The 27,476-nt window shown below is 39.5% G+C and overlaps 1 protein-coding gene across 1 annotated transcript in view; it reads left to right on the top strand.

Annotated features, from left to right (window-relative positions):
• Positions 1-27,476, top strand: part of PDLIM5 (PDZ and LIM domain 5) — a 223,385-nt gene that overhangs the window by 182,058 nt on the left and 13,851 nt on the right. Inside the window, exons 13-14 of the mRNA XM_045284331.1 lie at positions 7,898-8,072; positions 20,314-20,494. Of these exons, the coding sequence (XP_045140266.1) occupies positions 7,898-8,072; positions 20,314-20,494 (356 nt within the window). The remainder of the gene's footprint in view (positions 1-7,897; positions 8,073-20,313; positions 20,495-27,476) is intronic.

Below are 27,476 nucleotides of genomic sequence, written 5' to 3'. Positions count from 1 at the left end.
ATGATTTCCTCCAGCTCTTCCCATGCAGCGATGTGCTTCATACGTTCATCACTGTCTTCTATCTTAGGAGCTCTATGGTTTTCATGCCGCAGGTTCTCTGAGCCAGCTCCTTCCCTCCCCCAGCCTCACATGGTTTTAATATATTGCCAACTCCTCTGTCAGTCCTTCTAGCTTAGAAGTTTTTCCTGAGTTCATGCATTCAATAGACTGTGTCCACTTGGAAAAACTACAGGTGCCTTGTCTTCCTCTCAAAAAGGCTCCCAGTTCTGTGACAAAAGACCATGCACATTTTGACCATTTCCACTTAACCCAGGCATAGCACAGTGCCTACCACCTCACGGAATCTGAGTAAATACTTGATGAATTAATTAGCATCTGTAAATTAGCATCAGTCTCTTTTTGTCTGTTCAGTACTTATCTCAGTACTAAGTGAACTAGTAACTGGTATGTAACTTTAAGTTCTGTGGGGCAGAAACTGTGTCTCTCTTGTCTACAGCATTAAAGCCCAGGACCTTATTTGGTATAAGGCAGTAGTTCAAAAAAGGTTTATTTACATCAGCGGTTCTCAACCTGTGGGTAACGTCCCTTTCAAAGGGGTTGCCTGATTCATAACAGTAGCAAAATTACAGTTATGAAGTAGCAATGAAAATAATTTTATGGCCGGGGGTCACCACAACATGAGGAACTGTATAAAAGGGTCGTGGCAATGAGTAGGATATAGATGAAATAAGAATGAGGAGTTGATAATTGCCAAAACTGATGCTTTCACTTCACTAAAATATACGGGTTATTAAAATAATAAATTAATCCCTTAGCATCCTCTAAAGATGATCAATGTATTTTTATTCCAAAATTTTTAGAAAGCTATTTAATATATTTAAAGAATTCCACATCCTTTTAATACAAGCCTACTGTCATTAATATCACATGCAAGTAACGTTTTGCTGAAGATAATTACAACAGGTTGCAGCTGTACATCAACAAGAAGCTGCCAGAGGTTCAAGCTGGATCCAGAAGAGGACATGGCGTAGAAGGGATATCATTGCTGACATAGCTAGATCTTGGCTGAAAGCAGAGAGAATGCCAGAAATGTGTTGGCTTGTGTTTTATTCCCCATGCAAGGGTACTTGAATGGGTGGAGCATAACAAACTATAGGTCACACCGAACAAATGGGGAGAACAGAACGTTGTGTTCTGCTCATTCAGAGCCTATACGTGGACTAACAGGCACACATTCAACAGAACCAGGGAATACTGAGTGATTTAGGATCAGCAACACAGAAATGATTAACAAACCTTCAAGCACACTAACAACGTCTGTTGTTAAACTTAAATTTACCCTTTGAGATATTATTCCCAGGCTCCAATTTACATATGCTTAGTTGCCAAGTAAAGTTTGACACAATATGGTAATATTTCATCATGTACCTGTGAGTAATAAGATTTTATTGGTAGTTGAGTAATTTGACTTGGGAACCAAAGAGTTCACTGTTCTTTGTTGTCTGTTTAAATCCAGTCTGGCCAGGTGCTTAATGTGTTCATTATAATCTCCACTTTTGTAAAATGCGTCGGTTTAGAATTAACAATCATTTGTGAAGAGGGATAGAAAGCAGAAATATCAAATAACCGTCCTTTTTCTTAAGACAATTAGGAAACATATGTTTTCTGAGAACTCACACATTATACTACCAGGAATTCTATTGGTCTTAATCTGTGTTTTCTTAGTGAAAACTCATCATTGTGTATATAAACAAGTTCCTTTCAGTAAGCGCAACTATTTTTAAAGCACATGGTAGACAGATAATTTCTGATTCCTTAAATAAATTATGATAACATTTTATAACTTTAAAATACATGCTGTTACATTATAGTATTATATATGAAATTATAATGTTATATACTGGATTATACTATTATATTCAATATTGTAATATTGTAATGTAATACTATCTAAATCCTTAGTAATAGATTTATATGGTTGAGAACAGTCCCTGGAGAAGGACATTCTGTTTAGTACAGTGGAGGGGAAGTGAAAAAGTAGAAGGCCCTGAACAAGGTGGAGTGACGCAGTGCCTGCAGCAATGGGCTCAAGAATAGGAACAGTTGTGGGGATGGTGCACTCAGTTGTACATAGAGAGTCACGATGTATCCTAACAACAACGCATACTGCGGTGATTGAAAAACATTAGTTTTTATTAATTTTTAATTGTTTTGAAAAAAATGTCCAGCTCCAATTCTTAATCTATAGTCCAAAGGTATTGCTTTAAGTTTCTTTGTAGTAATTTAAATTTCATATATAATAGGTCACAGTTTTGTTTGATTCTTTTTTTAACTAGCAACTCAGTGTATTTATGTACTGATTTTGTTTGTTTAATAGTAGTTATATGCTGATTTTGTTTGTTTTATCCCTCACATATATGAGAAAGTAGTCAAATATGTGACCACATTTTCCCATTAGTTTTCAGTTATTTAATGATAATCTTATTTAATTAAGTGATTTTTAATTCTTTAAGTAGCTTATAAAATTTTAAAATATATATTACCAAAAACCCACTACCATCAAGTTGATTCCAACTTCTAGCGGCCCTATAGAACAGAGTAGAATGCTCTGAGGCCATAAACTTACATGAAAGTAAGAGCAGCTTGTGGGGTTGAACTGCCATCCTTTTGGATAGAAGCCCAGTGCTTAACCTGACGTACCACCAGCATCTCTTATAAAGATTGATGTCATCAAGGATTTCATTGTACTTGGATCCACAATCAGTGATCTTGGAAGCAGCAGTCAAAAATCTAATGGTGTATTACATTGGCCACATCTGCTCCACAAGACCTTTTAAAGTTTTAAACAGCCAAGAGGTGACTTTAAGAGCTAAGGTGCACCTGACCTAAACCATATTTTTTTCCAAATACCTCATATTCATGTGAAAGCTGAGCCGTGAATAAGGAAGCCTGGAGAAGAATTGATGTATTTGAATTATGGTGCGGGGGAAGAATATTGAAAGTACCCTGGACTAACTGAACACATAGATCTGTCATGGAAGAAGTACATAGGCCAGAGGCATCCTTAAAAGCAAAGATGGTGGGACTTTGTCTTACATACTTTAGACTTATTATAAGAAGAATCCAGTCCCTAGAAAAGGACATTAAACTTGGGAAAGTAGAAGAACAGCTTACAAGAAAAGGCCCTCGATGAGGTGGATTGACACAGCGGCTGCAGCGCGCTCAAGCACGGCACCAATTGTGAGGGTGACACAGGCTCGGCAGCATTTTTCCTTCCGTTGTATGTGTATTAGTGGCAGTCAACTCGATGGCACTGAACAATAAATATCACATACAGTATTACACTGTATATACTATTACAACATATACATCCCCCTAATAATGCGACTAGGTAGCCCATTAGTGCCAGAGTTATTTACATGAACTTGATACTCCCTGGCTTAGAACCATGCATTACTTCACAGTTTATACATTAAATGAATAGTTAAAGAAGGAGGCTCTCACAACACTGTTAGTTTAAAGGACTGCTTGCAGCTTTGAATTTCTTGTTGAGTTTTATGGTGGCCAGTGGCGTCTCTGGTATTGGGATAAATGGGATGGCACCAGTTTCTTTAGATTCACTCAGTTATACAGGCCCCACTAGATGGCAACAGGCACAGAAAGTGGGATAAGAGATTCCCACTAAGCCCCAGGAAAGGAAAATGGATAGCTGGGCACTCTGTCTCGTGAGTCATGATAGAGTTAAAGGAGAACTTGAGTCAACCCTAAATAACTTCTTCTCCATATTCTCATTGTGGTATTTATTGGCTTACTCGTTAGCCAGTTTAAATACGTCCCTTCACATTTATTTTTTAGGTGTGATTTTGTATAGATTAATGAATTGGAACTAGTGGAATACTCGACGTATGGTCTTACTAAAAGTTAAAAACACACTTTATGACAAATTAAGCAGCTCTTATTTTGTAGCCATTGTCTTTTAAAGATAGACTGTTTTCCCTTTGGATGATTTTAGTGACAATTTCAATACATTTGTTATAGTTTAGTCACTGTGCTCCATGTGAATAACTTTTTCTCTGTATGGTGTTATAAACCTCTACAGAATAATGAAGTAAGCATGGTTTATTCTGTGTCACTTTTCTTTCTCCCAAGAACTCACCTTCTACAACTCAGCCTCACTCAGAAGCCAAGTGAGCAGGGCCAGGGGGTTGGCAATTGACTGCTGAAACATCAGTTCATTCATACAGGAAATAACCGTGCCTTGGAAATGTCCCGTACTTTGTAATTAACAGGGCTTGTGTAGCTGTGTTCAAGCCATTATGCTCACAACCTAGCAACAACACGGCGGTGTGAGAATCTCTGTCTTATCCAGAGTGGTAAGAGGACAGTAATGGAAGGCAAGGCTTTTCTTGCCAAGAAAGGAACATCGGTATAATGTACAGATTTTTCATGTGTGTTTAAGCGTCACATGTCTTCATGTTTAAGAATGAGATCTCATGTTAAATAAATTAATTCCCTATACACTTCTCCTTCCAGCATGGACCAGATTGTCTCTGTCCCATTTTACAGTGACTGGTGGAGAATTACTACAGTCTTTGATGTTAAGAAGGTCCCAGTGACTCCGTTCTTAGGGGCTGGTCCTCAGATCGTGGGGTAAAATAAAGGTGTTTTGGTACTGGATATAAAGAAGTGGACAAAGGAGTTTGTTCCCATGTACTAACATTGATAATTGACTTAAAGAAGAAAAAGGACCGCAAGACATTGTTAAGTAGCAAACAAACTACCGTGTATACTCTCGTATTAGCCGACCCAAATGTCACCCGAGGCACTTAATTTTACCACAGAACTGCATTAAAAAATGTGCTGAAAAACTCGGCTTATACACCAGTATATATGGTATACAAATGAGAGGGTTAAAAATGTTAAAAGGAGCAAGAGGACTTCAGGCTGGGGTGGTCAGGGGAAACTTTGGAGAAGCACGTGGAACGTTTATGAGCCCTGAGAAGTGGGACGGCGATCAACAGCACTGGAGGGGTAACCATGTAATTGGTTGGAGGTCATTGAGGTAGGCATTGATGTGGCATGTTAAAGGGACAGTGAGGAGCCGGGTAAGGCCATAGTGTTTAAGGCACAGGCTTTTGAGCTTGACTGACTGGGATCAGGCCTCCTGGAGGTTTCTTAACCTTCCTTTGCCACAGATGCCTCATAAAATAATAAAAGAAGATGCTATTGTAACTATCATTGGGATATTGGAGGAATTCGAGGATAATACCTCAAATAGGAATTAATCATACCTTCAAATAGACATTAATTTCTTCAAATAGTAATTAAGTATGTAATTACTAAAGAAGTGCAGTCTAAGTGAGCTCACTAAGGGAGCAGATATCAGGACGGCTTATAGTTTATAGCAAGGGTTATAGATGGTTCATAAGTAGGGAAATAAGATCAGTGTAGTGTTTGGTGGAAAATAATATAGCAGGATAAGTTGAAGAAGAGACTGGTAGCTGAGTGGTTATTGTAACTGCCACACTTGAGGCATTTAAGACCAGAACTGAAATGACTGTGCATTTGGATTAGGAAGAAGGGACAGGTGTGAGAAACACTGTGAAACCATGATTAGACTCTAGGAACTGACTATTAGGGACATGGAGGACAAGCATTGTGCTTGGGTTAAGTGGGAGTTTTCAAACACCTAGGAGCTTTTCAGAAGATTGGTAATAGATACCTGAGAGGAATTCCATTTTAGGTGTCTTGAATTTACAGACAATAGGAGGATTTGGCTTGGAAATGCAAAAAATCTCACAGCCATCAAGTCAGTTTTGACTCACAGCCATAGAACAAAGTAGAGCTGCCCTCTCTGGGTTTCTGAGGCTAAAAATCTTTACTGGAGTAGAAAGCCTCATCTTTTTCCCTTGAAGAAACTGGTGGTTTCAAACAGCTGACATTGAAATTAGCCCAGTAAGAGAAAGCACATGTCCAAGAGAAGGGAAACCAGTTTCTCGCCAGCCCATCAAGTGCCACTTCTCAGATGGAGTGCCAGTCAGAGCACTTCAGGCGACGTGCTGAGTGTTTATACATGTATAAGTGTTTCTGCATGGTTGAGTATATCAGTAGTTGTACACCATTGCAAACTGGCATTATTCTGGGGGAGGAGAATTCTATGGTCAATTATCCTACTTAATTTTGCCCATTACTAACCACACTTTTAATATGAATACTGTCAACACACTTATTTTCAAATACACTGTTAATTTGTGTTATTTGTATGTTTTTTTTAAGCTGTCCCTTTTTTAACCTTTTTATATGTGTGCCTTTTCTTTTCCATTAGATTTTAATTTCCTGTTTGTAAGGAGCCATCCATTTTTGGTCTGAATCATTCACACAGTTTTCATAGTCAGTCATTTACTGATTGATACCAATTCACTTAGTTCATTCACTTTAGACACTGTCTATTGCTAGGCTGCTGACTAAGTCATCGTTCCTATCTTCAGGCAGCTAACAATCTAATTATGGAAGAAAAGATATGGAAATACATGGTAGGAACTAATAAAAACAGTCCCAGAAAATCATGGTAACAGAGAAGGGAAACATTTCATTTGCCGTATGTAGAGGTGACAACGAGGAGAGGTAGTTTAATGATGATTTTTTGAAGGGAGTAACTTCTGGGATGAATCTTAAAAAGGAGTAATTAACAGAAAAGCAGGAAGGAGGAGTAGAAAATAGCATTACTGGCAGCAAAGGCAATTGATGCATAGACTCAGTTCACCGAGACAAAGGATACCGTTTGGTGTTATGCCACAGAAAGTGAAAGAAGAGAGCGTGGGGACAGGCAGGGACCTTGGAGGGACTTATGTGCAGTGCTTAGAAACATGGACTCTGTGCAGTATTCCAAGAAAAGGGAGGTCAGGTCCTTAAAGTGCTCTAAACAGAGTTAGAATTGTGATTGACTGTGGGAAGGATGACGTTAGGGGTCAGACATTTGGGTGGCTAGTTGAGGTGTGAGAAGATGAAAACCTAAACTGGAACTTTTAAATAGGAATGGAGGGATAGACAAATTCAGGAAGTCCTTGTGATGTGAAACCAGCAGGACCTGTTATTGCCAAAGTGGATAATGATAGGAAGGATCGAAAATTATTCTTAGATTGGAAGCTACTTTCTATGACTGCATGACTTGTGGCACAGTGTTAAGAGTACAAGAAGAAAGATGAAGATGGGGCTTTTTTCCTCTCATTAAGAGTTATAGACTCAAAAACCCACAGGGGCTATTCTGCCCTGTCCTGTAGGCTTGCTATTGAGTCAGAATTGCCTCCATGGAAGTGAGTTGGGGAGCGGGGGGGGAGGGGTATGTTTGGATGATATATTTGAAGTTATAACTGAAATTAAGATTTAGTAAAGATGTCTGAATGACAGGACTTCAATATTCATCCTAACCTAACCGACCTCCTCTTGGAAGCCGAGGTTAATATTCTGCTTTTCTGACTACACCTGTAGTATACAGCTGTCATGATCCTTCTCACTGTGTGGAAATCCGAGATTCTTCTCTGTTTATCCCAGTGTGTGCCACATCAGGGCCATCAACAGGGCCGCCAACACAGAGTGACCATGGAGGACCCGGACAATGCCCCTGTGGGTTTCTAGACTGTAACTTTTAACAGGAGTAGAAAGCCTCATAAGGTTGCCCATAAATAGGAGCAAGTGAGTTAATGATTTAGAAAACGTTTTTATGTGACTTGTTTTACTGGATTGACGCAGTCGTTGCAAAAATAGGCTCAAGCATAACCTGTGTGCAGATGGAGCCTGACTGGGCAGTGTTTCCTTGCGCTGTACATCGCAGAACCACGAGTTGAGCCAACTGGACAGCGCCTAACAACAACTGATTCTTCTGTGTTTCAACCCTCAGCACCTTTCTCTGGAAGAATCTCAAACAGTGCGGCTTCCTCAGGGGCAGTAGCACCAGCCAACCCAACTGTGGGGCAGCCCCAGGCAAGTGACCAGGATACTTTGGTGCAGAGAGCTGAGCACATCCCAGCAGGAAAGCGAACTCCAATGTGTGCCCACTGTAACCAGGTCATCAGGTGGGTATATTGTATACAGGAAGTTTCTTCAATATGCACCATACCAATGTTGATCCTTCTTTTATCCTGGGAGATTTGAAATATTATCAATGAAAATATTCTTGCCATCTTTCTGTTTAATTCTTATTATTAACATGTGTAAATATGAACATATACTGTTAGAATCTATTTGAAACTTAAAAGGATCTTAAAAGTCACTTATTGAAACTTTGTGGGATTTTTTTTAACTTTGTTATTTCATAAAGTATAAAAGTGAGGACTTCAACTTAAATGGAAAAATAACTACTAATAACTTTGGCCCTAGAGAAAAAAGATTGGCTTTTCAAATACCTTTGGGTCCTGGGTGTCACCAATGGTTAATAAAATCAACTGCTAATGAAAAGACTGGAGAAAGGCCTGATTACCTACTTTTGAAAAATCAACCACTGAAAATCTTGTGGCGCGCTGTTCAAACTCTGACTCTCAGTAGGTTGCCATGAGTTGGAATTGACTCGATGGTAACTGGTAAGCACTGGGAAGATGCTGCTATCTTCGAGTCCTTTCATGAAGGCTTTAAGTATTAGAAAAGGTCATAACCTGCTTCCCTAAAATATCCTTGTTCCGATCTATTTTATTGTGTCTTAAGTTCCAGAGGGAAAAATAAAAAGCTCAGACCTGAAGTTGAGCATACTTATTCTGGCACTTATTTAAATCTCTGAGTTTTTCTTAGTCAAAAAGCTGTTGCCATCCAGTCAATTTCCAACTTACAGGAGCCATACAAGACAGAGTAGACCTGCCTTCAAGTTTGTGAGACTGTAAATCTTCCTCCCATGGAGCTTCTGGTTCAAGCCAGTGACCTCTCAGTTAGCAAGCAACCAAGCACTTAACTACTCTGTCACCAGGTTTTTAGTCTGGGTACTTTAGAGAAACAAATCCACAGAAACATCTATAAGAGAGAGTTTTACATAAAGATTAAGTGCGCATCAAGAAAACATCCCAACCCAGTGCTGCCCAAGCCCACAAGTTCAACATTAACCCACATGTCCAACACCAATCCACAAAGTCCTCTTCCATCTCACAAAACACACACTCTGAGCCGACTGCAGGAGGAAAGCCGAGTCAGTGAATGTGTAAGCATCTCAGCACTGGCAGGGGTCTCCACACGGCTGCTCCAGCACCCAGGGCTGCATCAGGGTAGGTTCATGCAGCTTCTCCTCTGGGATGTCTTGCAGGAAGTGAGCCTTGCCAGCTGAAGCAGGGAACTGGCTAAGGCAGTTCCTGGTCCGAATATCAGAAAACAGGAGACCCGAGAACTAAAAAGGCGAGGCTCATTGAGCCATTTATCCCTCTGCCCTTCAATTAACCCCACATGTGTTTATCGGCAGGTTGGCACAATAAACTTTAACTAGCTCACCAAGACTCCTGTTTCTTCCTAGACTGTAACTGTACAGGAGTAAAAAGCCCTGTCTTTTTCTCACAGAGTGGCTGGTGAAACCTAGTCCCCTCCTTGTCCATGGGGTATACCTTCCAAGAGCTCCATAGGATGCCTGAAAATGAGATAGTCCCAAACCCTATATACCCTGGATTTTTTCATATATGTATATGTGTGTATACCTCTGATAAACTTTGATTTATAAAATAGGCACAATAAGAGAATAATAAGAAGTAACACTACAATAAAATAATTACTAAGTACAATAACAGTTACTGGAACACCAACACTGATGTGTGGCTGTCTCTCTGACAGCTGAAAGGCAGGTAGCGTACACAGCATAGACGCCCTGCGGAAAGGGATGATCCACGGCCCAGGCAAATCAGTGCAGAATGACACAAGCTTTCATCGCGCTGCTCAAAGTGCCATGCAGATTTGCGAATTTGAATAGTTTATTTCTGGAATTTGTATTTAATGTCTTTGAACTGCATTTGACCATGGGTAAGTGAAACCAGGGGAAATTTGCATAGCTATAAATGTTGACTGCAAGGATCCCACCAAAAAGACCTATTGCCTGTTTGTCAACAGTTGCATATAGGCTGCCTGGATGCTTTAAAGTGCTTCCCCAAGCTCTCCTGTATTTTATTTATCCTGTTGTTATGAAAAAAATTGAAATAATGGCCACTTTAAAGTTGACTGAGTTGACAAATCGCATTTTCCCTCCTTCATTGTATAATTTCTGTTTAGGATAGTGTTTCTGAGTGTGATAACTTACATAGACATCAAGAAGCCATTTTAAGAGCCTGACATCGGTAACATAACATGTTCATGGACACTTACTAAGAAGAAGTTCTGACAAAATTGAAAACTGCATTGGTGGAGAACAAACCAGGAAAGTTGGACCAAGGAATTTTTTCCCCCATTATGATAAGGCACTTACTTGTTCATTGTCCTTGTGGTAGTGAGAGCTGTCTTTTGAGAATTTCACTGGGAAACCTTACCCCACCCACCCTCTACCCTAGATCTTGCCCCTTCAGGCTTCTTTTGGTTCCCAAAACTCAAACTCAAAATATTTAAAGGAACATGTGCCCTGACATCTGGATTCTAAGGAACATCGTGGCTGTACTTCTCCAAAAATAGATTTATTTGTTCTTTTGGCATTCCACGGTGAATTCGATATGCTTCAGCAGCACCACAATTCTAATGCATAATGCATCGATTCTTATTAGGCCTTGCTTATCAGAGCCCAACTTTTCATGTGCATATGATGCAATGGAGGATACCATGGCTTGGGTCAGGTGCACCTCAGTTCTCAAAGTAACATCCTTGCTTTTCACACCTTTAAGGAGGTCTTGACCAGCAGGTTTACCTATGACAATGCATCATTTGATGACAATGCATCATTTGATCTCTTGACTGCTGCTTCCATAAACATTGATTGTGGATCCAAACAAGACGAGATCCTTGGCAACTTCAGTCTTTTCCCTTTTTTATCATGATGTTACCTTTTGGTCCAGTTGTGAGAGTTTTGACTTTCTTTATCTTGAGTTGCAATCCATACTGAAGGGTGCAATACTGGAAGACTCCTAAACCCAGTATTAATTACCAAATACATCAATAACACAGTGCATAGTCGATTAAAAATAGAATATCTTTTTAACAAGCTACACTATGCTTATAACATTTCACACATATAAAAAAATCAAAAGCAAAAACAAAAGTTTATGTTACCCTACCTTCTAAGATAACAGTGATTAGTATTTCAGTTCCTACTTTTTTTTTTTCCCTACTTTTTTAAAAAGACACTGACCTAAGGACTTTTCCAGAAATTGAATCACAATACAATGTTTTGTAACCTGACAATTAATATAGCAAGACTATCTTTCTATTAGAAAAGATGGATCCAGTTTATTTTTGTGTGTGTGTGCCTAACAGTGTAACATTATAGGAATGTTCTTTAAGTTATTTAGTTATATTTGATTCCTGGAAATTAATGTGGCTTCTAACACTCAAATATTATGAACAATGACTTGTAGGTTATTCATACAAATATTTCCTCTGGAAAAATCAATCACTGTAGGTAGAATTGTTAGGTCATTGTACCCAAGATACACTTGTTTTAAATTTATAATTAAATTTTATGAGAAAACGGTTTCTACTCTCAACATATAATTCATTATTAGAGATACCAATTTTTAAAATTATAAATTTTTCTGTAAGTTCCAGTAGGGAGTTATGGCCTCATAGAAATATTAACTAACCCCTAACTGAACTGCCCTCAAGTCGATTCTGACTCAAAGCAACCCTATAGAACAGAGTAGAACTGCCCTTGTAGGTTTCTGAGTCTGTAACTCTTTATAGGAATAGAAAGCCTCATCTTTCTCCTGTGGAGCGGCTGATGGTTTTGAACTGCTGGCCTTGTGGATGTTTAATATGTAGGTATCTCAGGGTCCAAAGGATACACTCTATGTCTGACTCTTCTCTGGTGCAGCTAGTGAGATTTCAACTCCTGCTTCTCAGAAGGCTGATTTTATACTCAGCAGAGTGGAAATCACAATTAACCCTGGTAGCCATCACTCACAACTGAATCATAATACCATCAGTATCTCCACCCACCTTCTTACCCAGACCCATCAGAAAAATGAAGGTCATTTGATGGCTGTAACTAGATGAGCCATATTAAATAATTCTGTATGTACAGTTTAGAAAACATTGTTTCTGTAATTTATTGTCCCTTTAGTTTCCTGGGCTTTTGTTTCAGGATAATATATTCTGGGTAAAAATACCTTTTCTGGAAACATCAGTATGTTGGTGTTAAAATGATGTTTTCAGATAATGATAATAATAATCAATATTTAATGTCTCCTTAGCACATACGAAAGGTTATGCTAATAATTCTACCTTCATTCTATGAGATAGTTGTTGCTGGTCCCTCCATTTCAATGAGGACATTGAGGCAGGGAAAGTGACATACATGCCTGAAGTCATAGAAGTAGTATATAACAAAATTTGAATTGGAGCCTTGTCTGTATAACTTTTAATTTTATCCTTGTTTTTCTTACAGCAAAGTTTTTATAGCATTATAAACTCAAAACTTAACTGCCATGGAGTCGGTGTTGACTCATAGTGACCCCACAACCCAGCCGCCCATGGGTGCCGAGACTGTTTACAGGAGTAGAAAGCCCAGTCTTTCTCCTTCACAGCTGCTGGTAGTTTCCAACTGCAGACCACGTGGATCAAAGCCCAAAGCATAACCACTACACCGCCAGAGTACCTTTATACTATTACAGAAATATGAGATCAGAAATATAGAATTCTAAATAAATTATTTCAATGTATAAAAAATAGCAATGAAATATATGTTAACATCAAAGATAATTCCTCAATAAAATTTTGAGCTCCTTGGCAGAATACCAAATACGTTCAATATAGAACTGTTAATATTAAAGATAGCAGCTCTATATTGAACTTATTTGGTATCATGCTAGGGAGTTTTAAATTTTACTTTATTCAGTCTTCAAAAATCACTAGGAAGTGGATATTTTTGCTCTGCCCATTTTACTATAGTTTTAATTGTTTTTCCCAAAGTCACAAAGCTGATTATGTGGTAGAATCAGGACTGGAGCCTCAGGTCTTTTTTATTTTAAAACACATTTCACTTACTCATTAAATATTTATTGAGGGTCCTTGTATGTCTAAGACCTTGTTTTATGCCCTGAAACATAATAGTAAATAATACATTAAACCACTGTGTTTTAGAAAACAGACTAAAAGAAACTATTGTAACTCCAAGTCACAATGTCTGGATAGTTAGATCTAACATGATACTTAGGAGCACTGATGGCATGGTGGGTTATGTATTGGGTTGCTAACCATGTGATCAGCAGTTTGAAACCCACCAGTTACTCTGTGGGAGAAGGGTGAAGCTTTCTGCTTCCATGAAGAACTACAGTCTTTTCGAAACCCCCAGGGGCAATTCTACTCTGTCGTTTAGGGTCCCTTTGAGTCACAATCAGTTCAGTGATAGTAATTCTTCATAAGTACCTCGTTCTGAAAATTTTAACTTTTTCCTATACAAAGTTAGGTATGTATGCAAAAATTCCATAATATGTAAGTCAGGAAAAAATGTTTCAGAAAACTCAGGCTAATGTAATAATGTGGCCGTGTACATATCTTCATAACATCTGAGTGTGTAAATTAGAAAGAATGAAGTAGGTAACGCAGAGTTTTCATGGATAAAAGTTCTTCACCTCTTTTAGGAAATGGCCTGCAATTCACATGTCCAGATTCCCATCTGATTCAGGAATAAGCAAACACTCATGGAGCATTTGTGTGCCAACACTTTCCCCCATGCTACACGTCCCACAACAGTGGCATGTGTTGTTTGTTTGCAACAATGGCCCTTGTACCAAAGGCTGTGCTTGGCACATTTCCTTACATTTAGTAAATATATGTTCAGTTGATCACTGAACTTTAAGAAATTACTTATATCGATATTAGTATTGTTGTTTTGTTAGGTCCCATCAAGGTGGCTCCAACCAATAGCGACCCTACACACAACAGAACAAAAGTGCACGGTCCTGCGTCATCCTCACAGTTGTTCCTGTGCCTGAGTCCATTGATGCAGCCACTGTGTCAATATATTTCATTGAGGGCTTCCAGTCCATTGATGCAGCCACTGTGTCAATATATTTCATTGAGGGCTTCCAGTCCATTGATGCAGCCACTGTGTCAATATATTTCATTGAGGGCTTCCTCTTTTTCGCCATCCCTCCACTTTGCCAAGCATATACTGCTGCCATGTTGAAATTATATCCCACTTCTCTTATTATCTCGCCATGGTGGTGTAGTTAATAGGCTTTGGGCTGCTAACCCAGAGGTTGGCAATTCAAAACCACCAACTGCTCTGTGGGAGAAAAAGGCTTTCGGTTCCCATAAAGAGTAACAGTCTCAGAAATCCACAGGGGCAGTTTAACCTTGTCCTCTAGGGCTGCTATGAGTTGATATCAACTCAATAGCAGTGAGTTTGGTTTGAGTTTTTTTATAGAATCGTATTTCTTCCTTTAACCCAAAACCCTTTTCGGTTGTGTTGATTTTAACTCATAGTGATGCTATGAGTTGACTACATCGTTAGATTTCCAATACTGTAATCTTTACTGAAGCAGACTGACCCATTTTTCTTCTGTGGAACAGCTGTGGTGGGATTTGTGCACCAGGGCTCCATAATAGAGCTGCAAGAAACTGAATTTTTGCCAATAACCAGAATGAGCTTGAAAGAGGACCCCGATCTCCTAATGGGAACTGCGGCTTAGGGTAGCAGTCACTCAGCTCTCTTTTAGTGACTTTGTGCAGAGTGTATCTTTTTTCATGCTTTTACTCAACCTACGTGCTGAGTCTAAAGTGAGTTTCTTACAGGAAGCATATACTTGCATCATCGTTCCTATCCCTTCTTAAAATCTTTGCTTTTTAAAGACAAGATTTAATCCATTTACGTTTAAGTAAAATAAGAATCAAGATCGTTAGTGACAGTGAGGGTGGAAACGGAGGTACTGTAGTTTGAGGAGAAAATGAATGAATGAATGAATGAATGAATGAATGAATGAATAAGTAAAATGTCTTTCTTAGATTGGGGGTTTATAAACTTCCCAGCAGACTTTTAACATGACCAAGAACTCAACTGCAGTTATTAGTTAGGAATTTTTGAATGATAGTAGTATTCCCTGAAAATGACATTCCCCTATTCAGCTGTAGTCAATTTTATCTAAGCATAATAGCTTATGAAGAAAAGTCCTGGTGGCATGGTGGTTATGCATCAGGCTGCTAATTTTAAGGTCAGCAGTTCAAAACCACCAGCCACTCTGCTTGAGAAAAAGGAAACTTTGTAGGTCTAGTCTGTCTTACAGAATCAGAGTCACCTCGATGGCAGTGTGTGAGTAGCTTATGTTGACATGAGAGATTGGCCAAAGAACTGGGAAAGTTTGCAAGGGAGCATTCAACCACTGTGCCACCAGGGCTGCTTCCGCCTGCTTCAGTAACACTAATATGGAAAGAAAAAAGACTAATTGTTTTAGTTGGCTCTTTCAAAGGTATCAGTTAATACTACTTTATTTGAGACTTGTCCTTTTTATTTGCTATGATGGTTAAGCTCATGTGACTGTGCTTTTTTATTCTCCCTGTGCATTTATTATTGAGCAAATCATGTATGCCTTCAAATACCAAGCTATATAAGTAGTTGGCCTCAAATCCCATTAAGTGCAGCATTTTAAAAGGACTAAAACCAAAGAAGATATTCACTGAATATGTAACTATGTTTTTTTTATTTTTCCACATTGGAGAGGTTGAGCATAATCTACTAGAAATGCAGAATTAAGGGCTTCAAAATTAGGGTGTTTCCCATCTCTAAGAGGAGCGTTCGTAATATTTCTTCCTTCCAGATTTGTAAATCTTGGAAGATGGTCACTGTGTTTTTCAGTTCCTTTCGCTCTTTCCCTCCACGTGTCTTTTACTGTATGTGTGCATTTTATATAGAGTGAGTTATCTTTTCCAGTTCACTCTGTTCCTTTGTTGTGTTTTTCTTGGACAATTTCCTCATGCCAGGCCCTTCCATAAAGTTGACTACAATAGAGTACTGGCTTATCCATTTTTATTGTTTTTGTCTGTATGTATAATTGCAGTAAATAGATGAACAGATCCGTTTTTAGTCTTTAGCACATTAGTTGCTTTTCATGGCACTTTGGAAGACTCGTTTTCTTTCACTGCAGTCACTTAGGGTAGAATGAAATTCTAATCTGCAGTGAGTTGGCCTTGGGGGGAGCCCAGCCTTACAGGTGACCAGCCACATGATCTCCAAAATGTTGACTGACCTTTCTAATATCTTCTCATCTTTATAATCAAGTTTACTTCTGTCAATAGTTATTGTGAGACCTAACTAATGAGGGGAAGCAAGCCAGGAGCACATGGAAACTGAATCCCTGTTAGTCTGTGCTTGTTGAAATGTGCCATTTCTTTCATTTTTCATTTCCTTTTTCTCTGAAATCTTCATTGCCATTCTTCCCTAATCTTCCCTTCCTTTCCTTCTTCTTTTTTTCCTTCTTGGTGTAAATCTCACGGAAGATAAACAGGGTAAAAAAGCTCCATGCCATAGCTCTTTTCTCTCAGCCAATCAAATGCTTCAGCTCCCTCCCTTCCCTTCATTTGTCAGTCAGCAAGTATTTAGTGAGAGCTCCTAGGACGCGAGAGTCCTGCAGGAGGTAGCTGACTACTTCATTCTGCTTTACAGTTACCCAAGCCTGTTTATCCAGTCCACACAAATGGAAACCCAGTCCTACCTGGAACAAGAAGAACTTCTTCAGTGTTAATCCTTTGTTAATGAATTTGTTAAATTAGTCTCTGCTGACACTGAGAGTACTTTGTTATATGTAAGAGATTTTGTTGTTTAGTCTATACATAACTTTAAGTATATTGTAGAGAAAGATGCTCTTTCAGCTGAGCTGAGGAGTGTCAAGTGAGGCTCAAATTTGTGCTGAGCGTGCGTGGTTAAGGAAGACGTGGCTGGAACCAAGGTGCTTTAAACTTACTCCTTTTAAAGGTGCAGAAGCAATTGCTTTACGGTCTGAGGGTGCTTTTATTATTCAGATTTGATAAAGGTGCTGACGAAGTATGTTTCAAGTATCTGTTCAATGTAATCTAATGTAATCTATTTCTGTATAGTACACTTTATTCCAGAAACTTAAAAATATAAGGGCATCTTTTAAATTATAAAATGGGCAAAAGAAAAGTTACTATCACAGATGGGAACGTTAAAATAGAAGCTGGCATTGAGCTTGGGCAATACCTAGCCATGATCCATATTCATATTAGAATCCATATTCTTGTTAGACTATATATATATTTGGCCACCAAACAGAACATTCATTTTGCAGTTCATGACACAATATTGGATAAATGAACCTTTTGCTTTGGAGAAATGAAACTACTCCTGTTACACAATCCTGATCCAGGTACTTCATGAGAAAATGACCCTGAATGCAAAACAATCTGTGAATTTCATAGTTCTATTTCCTATTAAGCAGAACCCCGTGGACAGACCTTGTGGGGTAAGCACTGGATGGCTAAAGGGTGGGTTGTGGTGGTCCAACCTACCAGCTGCTCCCAAAGAAAAAGAAGCTGTCTACTCCTGAAACGATTTACAACTTTGAAAACCCTCTATAGAGCTGGAGTGAGTTGGAATCAGTGTGATAGCAGTGGGTTTATTTCGTGCAGTGCTTGGCTACTAACCAAAAAGATGGTCTTCAAATCCTCCCAATGCTCCACAAGAGAGAGAAAGAGATGGCAGTCGACTTGGGGTCACTAATGGCAGATGGAGTTAAAGCCTTGGGGTTACTAATGTCAGAATCAACTCAACAGCAACGGTTTTGCTTTATTTTGTTTTTTTTTGTCTCAGTAGAACCATCTTGATGGGTTTCTAAGACTAACTCGCTACAGGAATAGAAAGTCCTGTCTTTCTCCCTTGCAGCAGCTCGTGGTTTTGACTGTAGGTTTCTCAATCAGTTCTTCTCTCTTTCTTTCTTCTTCTTCTTTTTTAAAAGATCATTTGGGGGCCCTTACAGCTCTTATAACAATCCGTACATCAGTGGTATCAAGCATACTTGTACATATGTTGCCATCATTATTTTCTAAACATTTACTTTCTATTTGAGCCCTTGGTATCAGCTCCTCTCCCCTCTCCAAAGACCCCTGGGTAAATTATGAATTATTATTTTCATATCACACCGACTGCTGTCTCTCTTGGCCCATGAATCAGTTGTTCTCAAATATCTTTTTCAGATGAACATAATTTGAGCTCATTGGACAGAGACTAGTTGGAATTAATACTAATCTGAATTATAGGCTATCTGCAGGGGGGCGGGTTAAGGATGGCAAGAAAATAATTTTTGTGTACCCCAAAGGAATATTTTTATAATCATGAGGTCTTCCTATTTACCTGAATCTTGCAGAATTAGGTGCTGGTTCTGAATAAGCTTCAATGTGTTTTGCTATGAATTTATTGGTCCAAAATAATTATTAATAGACATTATTGTCATAGACATAAAAATGCTGTGATTATGTGGTACTCATTGTGATTTTCCTTATTAATAATCTGCCTAAAAGTTAGGTACCGTGTACTTACTAACAACTTACCACACGGCCTTTTAATGATGAAAATGGATGGTAATGAGCTCAAAGGCAGACTAACAGTTGACTGGAGCAGTAAACTAAGAATCAGGAACGTCTGTCTCTAGCCTGGGCTCGGTGATTTTATGATTCTGGTCATATCTTTTAAGCACACCGCATTTCAGCTTTCCAACTGTGAAACTGAGCTCATAAGAACTGCCCTGGTCTGTCTCACAGGAATGTTGCATGGACAAATTAGATAAGTGTAAAAGTGCCTCGGAGGTAAAGCCACTCAATGAATAACATTTAGTGTGATGTAGTGACTGAAAAGTAGGTTACAGAGACAGAAATGGTTACTCTCTGCAGACCTCCTGAGTAGATATAGTTTCATATTGAATTCCTATCAAGCAGACCAAACACATCTCCTTAGTTCCTGACTGTGCCAGATTTAATGGGAAAAACCTCTTTACCACATTTGTTGCCTTGATACCAATGTGCATTCAAGATGGATCATGTTTGAGTGAAATAAAAACTCCTTCCAAATACCTCCCAACAATCCATACTGTCTAGTTTACTGTTTTTGTAGTCATTTTGAGGAGGGTGAGAATTTGTTTGCTTATTGATTGAAAAATTAGGGGGCTTCCAAAAGTTTGTGGCAAAATTCCATTATCTTTTCTTTCCATTTTGCCATGAACTTTTTGTTACTTCCTTAGACGTTCATACACATACTAAACAGTGTATTAGGAAGAGATTACTAGAGGCTTATCTCAGTTACTAACAATCACTGCTTTTAAGCCTGACTTTACCAAGTAGATTTCTGTGGTGGTTATTCTATAGAACTAGCAAACTCTGATCCTTGACCTTACTTTATGTTTTACTTTGGTTGCTTCCATTTGGGGCAGGCACTTTCTGTCCTGGCAAATATCCTCATGCGTAATCCTAGCCATCCCATAGGTAGAGACGTTCATTGCAGCGTGCTAAGACATTTGACGGCATTACACATTGGGATGCTAATCATAAGGTTGGCAGTAAAAACCACCAGCTGCACCGTGGGAGAAAGATGAGGCTTTCTACTCCCGTAAAGAGTCACCGTCTCGGAAGCCCACAGGGCCAGTTCTGCCCCATTGTATAAGGCTGCTATGAGTTGGAATCCACTCGGTGGCAATGAGAAGATACATTTGATGATGATCAAATCTCCCCAGAGAAAGAAATATGGGAGGAAATAAATAACCTTTCTTGAAAGAATCCTTTAAATCAGCAGTTCTCAACCTGTGGGTCATGACCCTTTTGGGGGTTGAATGACCCTTTCACAGGGATCACCCGATTCATAACAGTGGGAAAATTACAGTTATGAAATAGCAATGAAAATAATTTTGTGGTTGGGGGTCACCACCACATGAGGAACTGTATTAAAGGGAACTGTATTAAACAGTATTAAAGGGAACGGTATTAGGAAGGTTGAAAACAACTGCTTTAAATGTTCTTTCTCTATTGCATTCTCTTCTTACATAAAGGCAGAGGCTTTCTGTAAAAGTTTACAGTATTCCAGTGCTCAGTTCTTGTGAAGGAGAATTGAGCAAATTTTTAATTGATTAGAAGCAACATAAAACATTCTATCTCAGCTAATTTTAGAAGCATTTATTCCTTTGCCAACTTATCTCCTTTCCTCTGTTACAGGGGACCATTCCTGGTGGCACTGGGGAAATCCTGGCACCCAGAAGAGTTTAACTGTGCTCACTGCAAAAATACTATGGCCTACATTGGATTTGTAGAAGAGAAAGGAGCCCTGTATTGTGAGATGTGTTACGAGAAATTCTTTGCTCCCGAATGTGGTCGATGCCAAAGGAAGATCCTTGGAGTAAGTACTGGAAGGCTTTTTATGTTAAGTGAGTTTCAGGACAGCGTAACTTTTTGTTACAGCACACTTTGAATCTCTGTTTTTATTTTCTTCTTGCTCTTTTCCCTCTCAGCTTTCACCACCATGTGGTTATTGTGAGGCAAAACTAAGTGTAGGAGTATATCACACTCATGGGTTAGGTTGTCTTTGGTTTTGTCTTACTGAGTGCTGGCTTGTCTGGTGGAAATCTGGCCACTCTGTGGAAAACATAATTTACTCCCTCAACAGGGCCCTTTTTGCTCAGTAATGAAGAGCTCGCAGAGGACCACACACGTCAGAGTTCTCGCACAGCTGACACCTATACTGTTTTAAATTAAATTCTAGAGCTTTTAAGCAGCAGCATTTCCCCCCTTGTCAGGGTTCAAGTATAGGACATATATCTCATGAAATATATAAAACGTGAAACTTATAAATGGTATGTTTTTCTTAAATATATATATATATAAAACATTTAAAAATATAACCTCGGTTTTATGAGCTTGCACATGTGGTGGAAACATCATTTCAAAACCTTATTTTGAGTATTTTTGGTTTTTTATTCTGAAAGACAAATAATTTAGGAATGAGATATATAATAAGTACAAATAAATAAAGGTACTGTTCTAGAATGCCCCATTTGCAGTTCTACAGTAAGGATCAACTTACCCCCGTGAGTGACTGTTGTTCTGAGGTGCCATCGACTTGGCGCCTGTTCGTTGGGACCCTGTGAAGAGAAGATGAAACGATGCCTGCTCCTCTGTCATCCTTGCAGTTGCTCTCAGGTTTGACCCTATGATTGCAGCCACCAAGTCAGTCCATTCTGGCAAGGACCTTCTTCTTTCTCTGTCCCTTTATTTTACCAAGCATGGTGTTCTTCTCTGGATACTCGTCTCTTCAATATGTCCACAGTACATGAGGTGAAGTTTCACCATCCTTGCCTCTGAGGAGCATTCTAGCTGTGCTTCTTCCCAGACAGATTTGTTTGTTCTCGTGTCACTCCGTGATACGTTCAGTGTTCTTCTCCAGCTCTACAATTCAAATACATTGATTCTTCTTCGGTCTTCCTTTTTCAGTGTCCATCTTTCACATGCATATAAAGTCATTGAAAATACCATGGCTTGGGTCAGGCAACTCTTCGTCTTCAAAGTACCGTATATACTCATGTATAAGCCGAGTTTTTCAGCACTTTTTTTCCCAGCACATTTTTTATGCTGAAAAAGCCCCTCCTCGGCCTATACTTGAGTGAGGGTCCCACTTACCTGTTCTCCGGTGCAGTGTAGGTGTTCTCTAGTCTCTCCTGCTCATCTGCTGGTGCCTGCAGCCTCTGTGGGTGGTCCAATGACTGCTGATATCACAGTTTTTCTTTTCTTCTGCACCTCGGCAGCCTCTGTTGTCCATGCTGTACTGGGCAAGAACAAGAACCTACCCGCTTCTGTGTGCTGGTACCTGGGGCGCACCGCATCCTTGTCAGATGAATGTTGGCTATGGCTGCTCTTCTTCTCTTGCTCTTCTCCAGGGCTGTGACCAATGATGTAGCCTTTACAGTGCTTGGTCACGCCCCCTTGCTCCACCCAATCTTTGCTGAATACAAGTACTGGCATATCTCTGCTCTTGGATATACAGTATGTTGATTTACAGTACTTAGCCTGCTATATTTTATTTTTCATTTTCTTATTAACACCTATCTGGACCCAGTGTTGACTGTGCTTGCATAGAGCAGCCTATGTTAGGGCTCATAATATACACGCTGAGTTGTGTACGCACTGTGTTACTGCATGTGTTGCATTAGCACTTCCCATACATAAGCGATAATGCTGCGCATGCAGTAATGCAGCACATGCAGCAACACAGTGAATGCGCAACACAGCGTGTATGTTATGAGCCGTAACACAGGCTGCTCTATGCAGACAGTCATTCATCACGTTCTGGAATATCATCAGCCGGCGTTAGGCCTCAAACTATTCAAGCTGCATTGTGTACATTCAGAAAGGCAGCAAATGTAGTAATGCAGTGGATGCAGTAACACAGCATGTATAGTTATTGTTTTTGTTGACCCTATTTTCCATTTACAGAGCTAGCTTACTGTTTTTCTTTGAAATAAGTATTCAAAACCATTTAAATTATTGATGCCTCAATTAATGTAATTTTATTGAGATCAGTTTTTATTTTGAAATTTACCAGTAGCTGCTGCTTCATTTCCCACCCTAGGCTTATACTCGAGTCAATTAGTTTTCCCAGTTTTTGGTGGTAAAATCAGGTGCCTCACTTGTATCCAGGTCCGCTGATACTCGAGTATATATGGTAACATCTCCTTGCCTTTCAATACTCTAAAAAGGTGTTGTGTAGCAGATATGCCTAATGCAGTGTGTCATTTGATCTCTTGACTACTGTTTCCATGAGCATTGATTGTAGATGCAAGCAAGATGAAATTCTTGACAATACCAATCTTTTTCCTCTATTTATCATGATGTTACCTACTGGTCCACTTGTGAGGATTTTGGTTTTCTTAACATTGAATTGTAATTCATACTGAAAGCTATAATCCATGATCTTCATCAGCAATTTCTTCAAGTCCTCACTTTTAGCAAGCAAGTTTGTGTTATGTGTATATTTCAGGTTATTAATAAACCTTCTTCTACTCCTGATGCCGCATTTTTCTTCATATAATCCAGCTTCTCTGGTGATTTGCACAGCATAAAGATTGAATACAACCCTGACACACACCTGATTTTAAACCATGCAGTATTCCCTTATTCTGTTTGCATAACAGCCATTTGAGCTATGTACAACTTCTAAATGAGCACAGTGAAGTATTCTGGAATTCCCATTCTTCTTAAGGTTATCCAAAGTTTATTTTGGTCCACACAGTCAAATGCCTTTGCATAGTTAATGTAACACAAGTAAACCTCTTTCTGGTCTGCTCTGCTTTCAGCCAAGATCCATCTGACATCAACATGATACCCCTTGTGTGTTAGTCTGGGTAGACTAGAGAAACAAATTCATAAAGACACATGTATAAGAGAGGCTTTTATATAAAGGCTAATTGTACATTGAGAAAGCATCCCTACCCAATCCAGATCAAGTCCATAAGTCCAATGTTAGCCCATATGTCCGATACCAATCTATAAAGTCCTCTTCAGACTCATGAAATACATGCAATGACACCAAATGCAGGACGATCACAGGCCTGTGGGTGCAAAGTCTTTTGGATCCAATGGCAGTAGAAGCATCTCAGCCTGGCAGGGGTCTCCATGTGGCTCCTCCAGTTACCAGGGCTGCATCAGTGTAGGTCTATGTGGCTTCTGCTCAGGGATGTCTCACAGGCGGTCAGCGTTGTGAGTGACAAGAGAGAGAGTGTGTGTGTCTCCCGTCTCCAAGGAGGAAATACCGGATTTCCCAGAATTCTCAGGAGAAGGCTATGCCCACACAGAAGCCTCTTTGGCTGTGACCCAACTGACAGATTAGACTCCACCCCTTCACTCTTAAGTATCCCAAGTCCCAAACTGACACCAGATTACGTAACTACCACACCTTGTTTCACATCCTTTTCTGAATCTGGCCTGAACTCTTGGCAGTTCCCAGTCACTGTACTGCTATAACTATTGTATGACCTTAAGCAAAATTTTACTTGTGTGCAATATCAATGATAGTGTTCTATGGTTTGTGCATTCTGTTGGGTCAACTTTTTTTAGAATGGGCACAAATACGGAGTCTCTTCCAGTCAGTTGGCTAAGTAGCTGTCTTCCAAATCTCCTAGCATAGACAACTGAGTGCTTCTTCCGTTTTCTGAAATATTTCAGTGGGTATTCCATGAATTCCTAAAGGCATGTTTTTGACTAATGCATTGGGTGCAGTTTAAACTTCTTCCTTCAGCACCATTGGTTCTTGCTCTTGTGCTACCTCCTAAAATGGTAGAATATCGACTAGTTCTTTTTGGTAGAGTGATTTTGTATTCTTGTCATCTTTTCTTGATGCTTCCTGCATCATCCAATATTTTGCTTATGGAATCTTTCAAAATTTCAACTAATTCTTAAAATTTTTTCTTGTTCTTCAGTTTCAGATATGTTCTTCCCTTCTGGTTTTCTCATTCTAGGGCCTTGTATACTTCATTATGATACTCGGCTTTGTCTTCTCAATATGCCCCTTGTGATTTTCTGTTCAGCTCATTGACTTCTTCCTTTCTTCCATTTACTTAGCTACTCTACAATTAAGAGTAAGTTTCAGTCTCTTCTGACATCCACTTTGATCTTTTCTTTCTTTCGTCTCTTTTTAATGACTCCTTTCTTCATGAATGATGATCTTGATGGCTAGGTCTTTTTTTTTAATACTTTTGTTGGGGACTTTTACATCTTTTATCACAGTCCATACATTCACCCAGTGTGTCAAGCACATTTGCACATATGCCACCATCATCATTTTCAAAGCATTTTCTTCCCACTTGAGACCCTGATATCAGCTCCCCATTTGATGACTAGGTCTGCTATCATTAGTGTTCAGGGCATCAAATCTTTTTCTTGAGATGTTCTCAAAATTCAGGTGGGATAGACGCCAGGTCATATTTTGGCTCCTGTGGACTTGTTTTAATTTTCTTCACCTGTATCCTAAACTTACATCTGAGCAATTGATCATCTGTTCCACATTTGCCTCTGGTCTGGTTTTAGCTGCTGATACTGAATTTCTGCATCATGTCTTCCCATAGATATAGTTAATTTACACACCACTTTTTATCAGTCCTATTGGCAGGGGACTGCCCTAAACGTGTATTAATTCATTAGCATTTTTGCATATTCCAGAGCTACTCTGGAAACAGCCTTTGGAGTCAGAATCATAGTCCCCGGTGGTCAGAATGTTTCTGTGGCAGTCAGGCAGTAACTGCGGGACGTTGTGTGATGTGCATTTTCATGAAAGAATCAGGCTTGTTTTGGCAACCATTATGTTACCAGTATCTAACATGAGACCTGGTGCTAAATAGGAATTCAGTGAATAGGAGGAATGTACCTGGCACTCGTCTATTAGTTTCTTACACACCAACTACTAAAGTCAAGGTTGAAGAAATTGAAGAATTCTACTAACATCTTCAGTGTGCAGTTATTTAAACATGCAATCAAGAATCATTGACAAGTACTGGTAATTGGAATGCAACATTTGGAAACAAATAGAAAGGATCAGTAGTTGAAAAAATATAGCCTCGGTGATAAAAACAGTGCAGAGCATCCAACGGTAGAATTTTGTAAGAACAGAGTCTTCTTCAGTGCCCATACTTATTCAACAATATGAACGGCAACTATACATTTGGACTGTTTGGACCTTGTCAGGTGGAAAATACAGGAATAAAATCACTTACAAAGGTGAAAGAGTTGGTCCGAAGGCTGTGGTTTTATGTTAAAAAAGAAAAAAGGATGAAAATAGAAGGTGGAGAAACTGGCTATCAGACCAAAACAAGCTCAGGGACTGACTAGAACTGGTTCTCAACCTGTGGATCGTGAACCTTTCGGGGGGATCAAATGACCCTTTCACAGGGGTCGCCCAATTCATAACAGTAGCAAAATTACAGTTAATGAAGTAGCCATGAAAGTAATTTTATGGTTGGGGGGGTCACCACAATATGAGGAACTATATTAAAGAGTAGCAGTATTAGGAAGGTTAGAACCACTGGACTAGAACATACGCAGTTAAGGTTCAAACTGAAGAAAATGAGAATCAAAATAAAAGCTTGAGTATATCCCACCTGAATTTAGAGACCATATCCAGAGCATCTATGACACACTGAACAAAATGACCAAGGGAGCTGTAGGATGATTTAAAATACATCAAAGGAAGAAAGGAAAAGATCATTTTAAAAGCTTGTTTTTGAGTATTGCTGCTGCTGTTCGGTGATGTCCAATCTGCCCCATCACTCCAGAACAAAACACCACCCTGGCATATGCCATGCTTACAGTTTTTCTTATGTTTGAGCCCATCGTTGGAACGCACTGTGTCAATCCATCTTTTTTCATGAGCCTTCCCCTTTTTCAGTATCATTCCACTTTACCAAGCATCATGTTGTGTCCCAGGGATTGGCCTCTCCTGATAACATGTCCAAAGTACATGACAAAGGCTCTCCATCCTTGCTTCTAAGGATCATTTTGCCTGTACTTCTTCCAAGATAGATGTGTTTATTCATTTGTGCTCAGGCAGAACTTGTGCAGAAACCAAGAGGCAGCTGTTCATTAGGACATTTAAGCAATTGTGCATTGCTTAAAATCAGGAAAGGTGTGTCAGCCAAAAAGAGGAAGACCTCAATGAGATGAGTTTACCCAGTGGCTACAACAGTTGTGAGGGTGGTGCAAACCAGACGGTGTTTTTTCTGCTTAGCATAAGGTTGCTGTGAGTCAGAACGGACTCCATAGTAGTTAACAACAACAAAAAAAAAAGCTTTTAGAACTCTGTGCAGTATTAGGACTTGCACCTTCCCCTAGACTCAACAAGCTCCTCAGAACAGTTACGGAAGCTCAGTTTGCCAAGCTCTGGGGCTGGGAAGGGACTATGCCTAGATAGGGGTGTCATCAGAATGAGTACCCAAGAAAACCAGAGTGTACATCCCAAGGGAAAGAGTAGGTTTCAGACAGTACAGTGGCAGCCCAGCTTGCTCTGTACAAATGCCTTTGTTACCTAGTGCTGCCATAATAAAAAAATACCATGAGTAGGGAGTGTCACAATTTAAACATTTCACACTCAACCAGAAAAGAAATTGATTTACCCATCGTTCAGGAAGTTAGAAGGAGGTCATCCTTTATCTTTTTCAACTTCTAGTAGCTGTTAGGAAAGGGCCCTAGTGGCATAATGGTGACACTTTGAACTGCTAACCTCAAGGCCTGCAGTTTGAAACCACCAGCCACTCTGTGGGAGAAAGACGAGGCTTCCTCCTCCATTAAAAGCTATCACCAATTACAAGGATCCACATGTGACCTCCTCCCTGGGGGAC

This window comes from Echinops telfairi, unplaced genomic scaffold (assembly GCF_000313985.2).
Source record: "Echinops telfairi isolate 266 unplaced genomic scaffold, ASM31398v2 ScPeMD7_7468;HRSCAF=8506_0, whole genome shotgun sequence".
Taxonomy (NCBI): domain Eukaryota; kingdom Metazoa; phylum Chordata; class Mammalia; order Afrosoricida; family Tenrecidae; genus Echinops; species Echinops telfairi.
The sequence above is the reverse complement of the archived record's forward strand: the minus strand, read 5'-3'. Positions and strand labels throughout refer to the sequence as shown.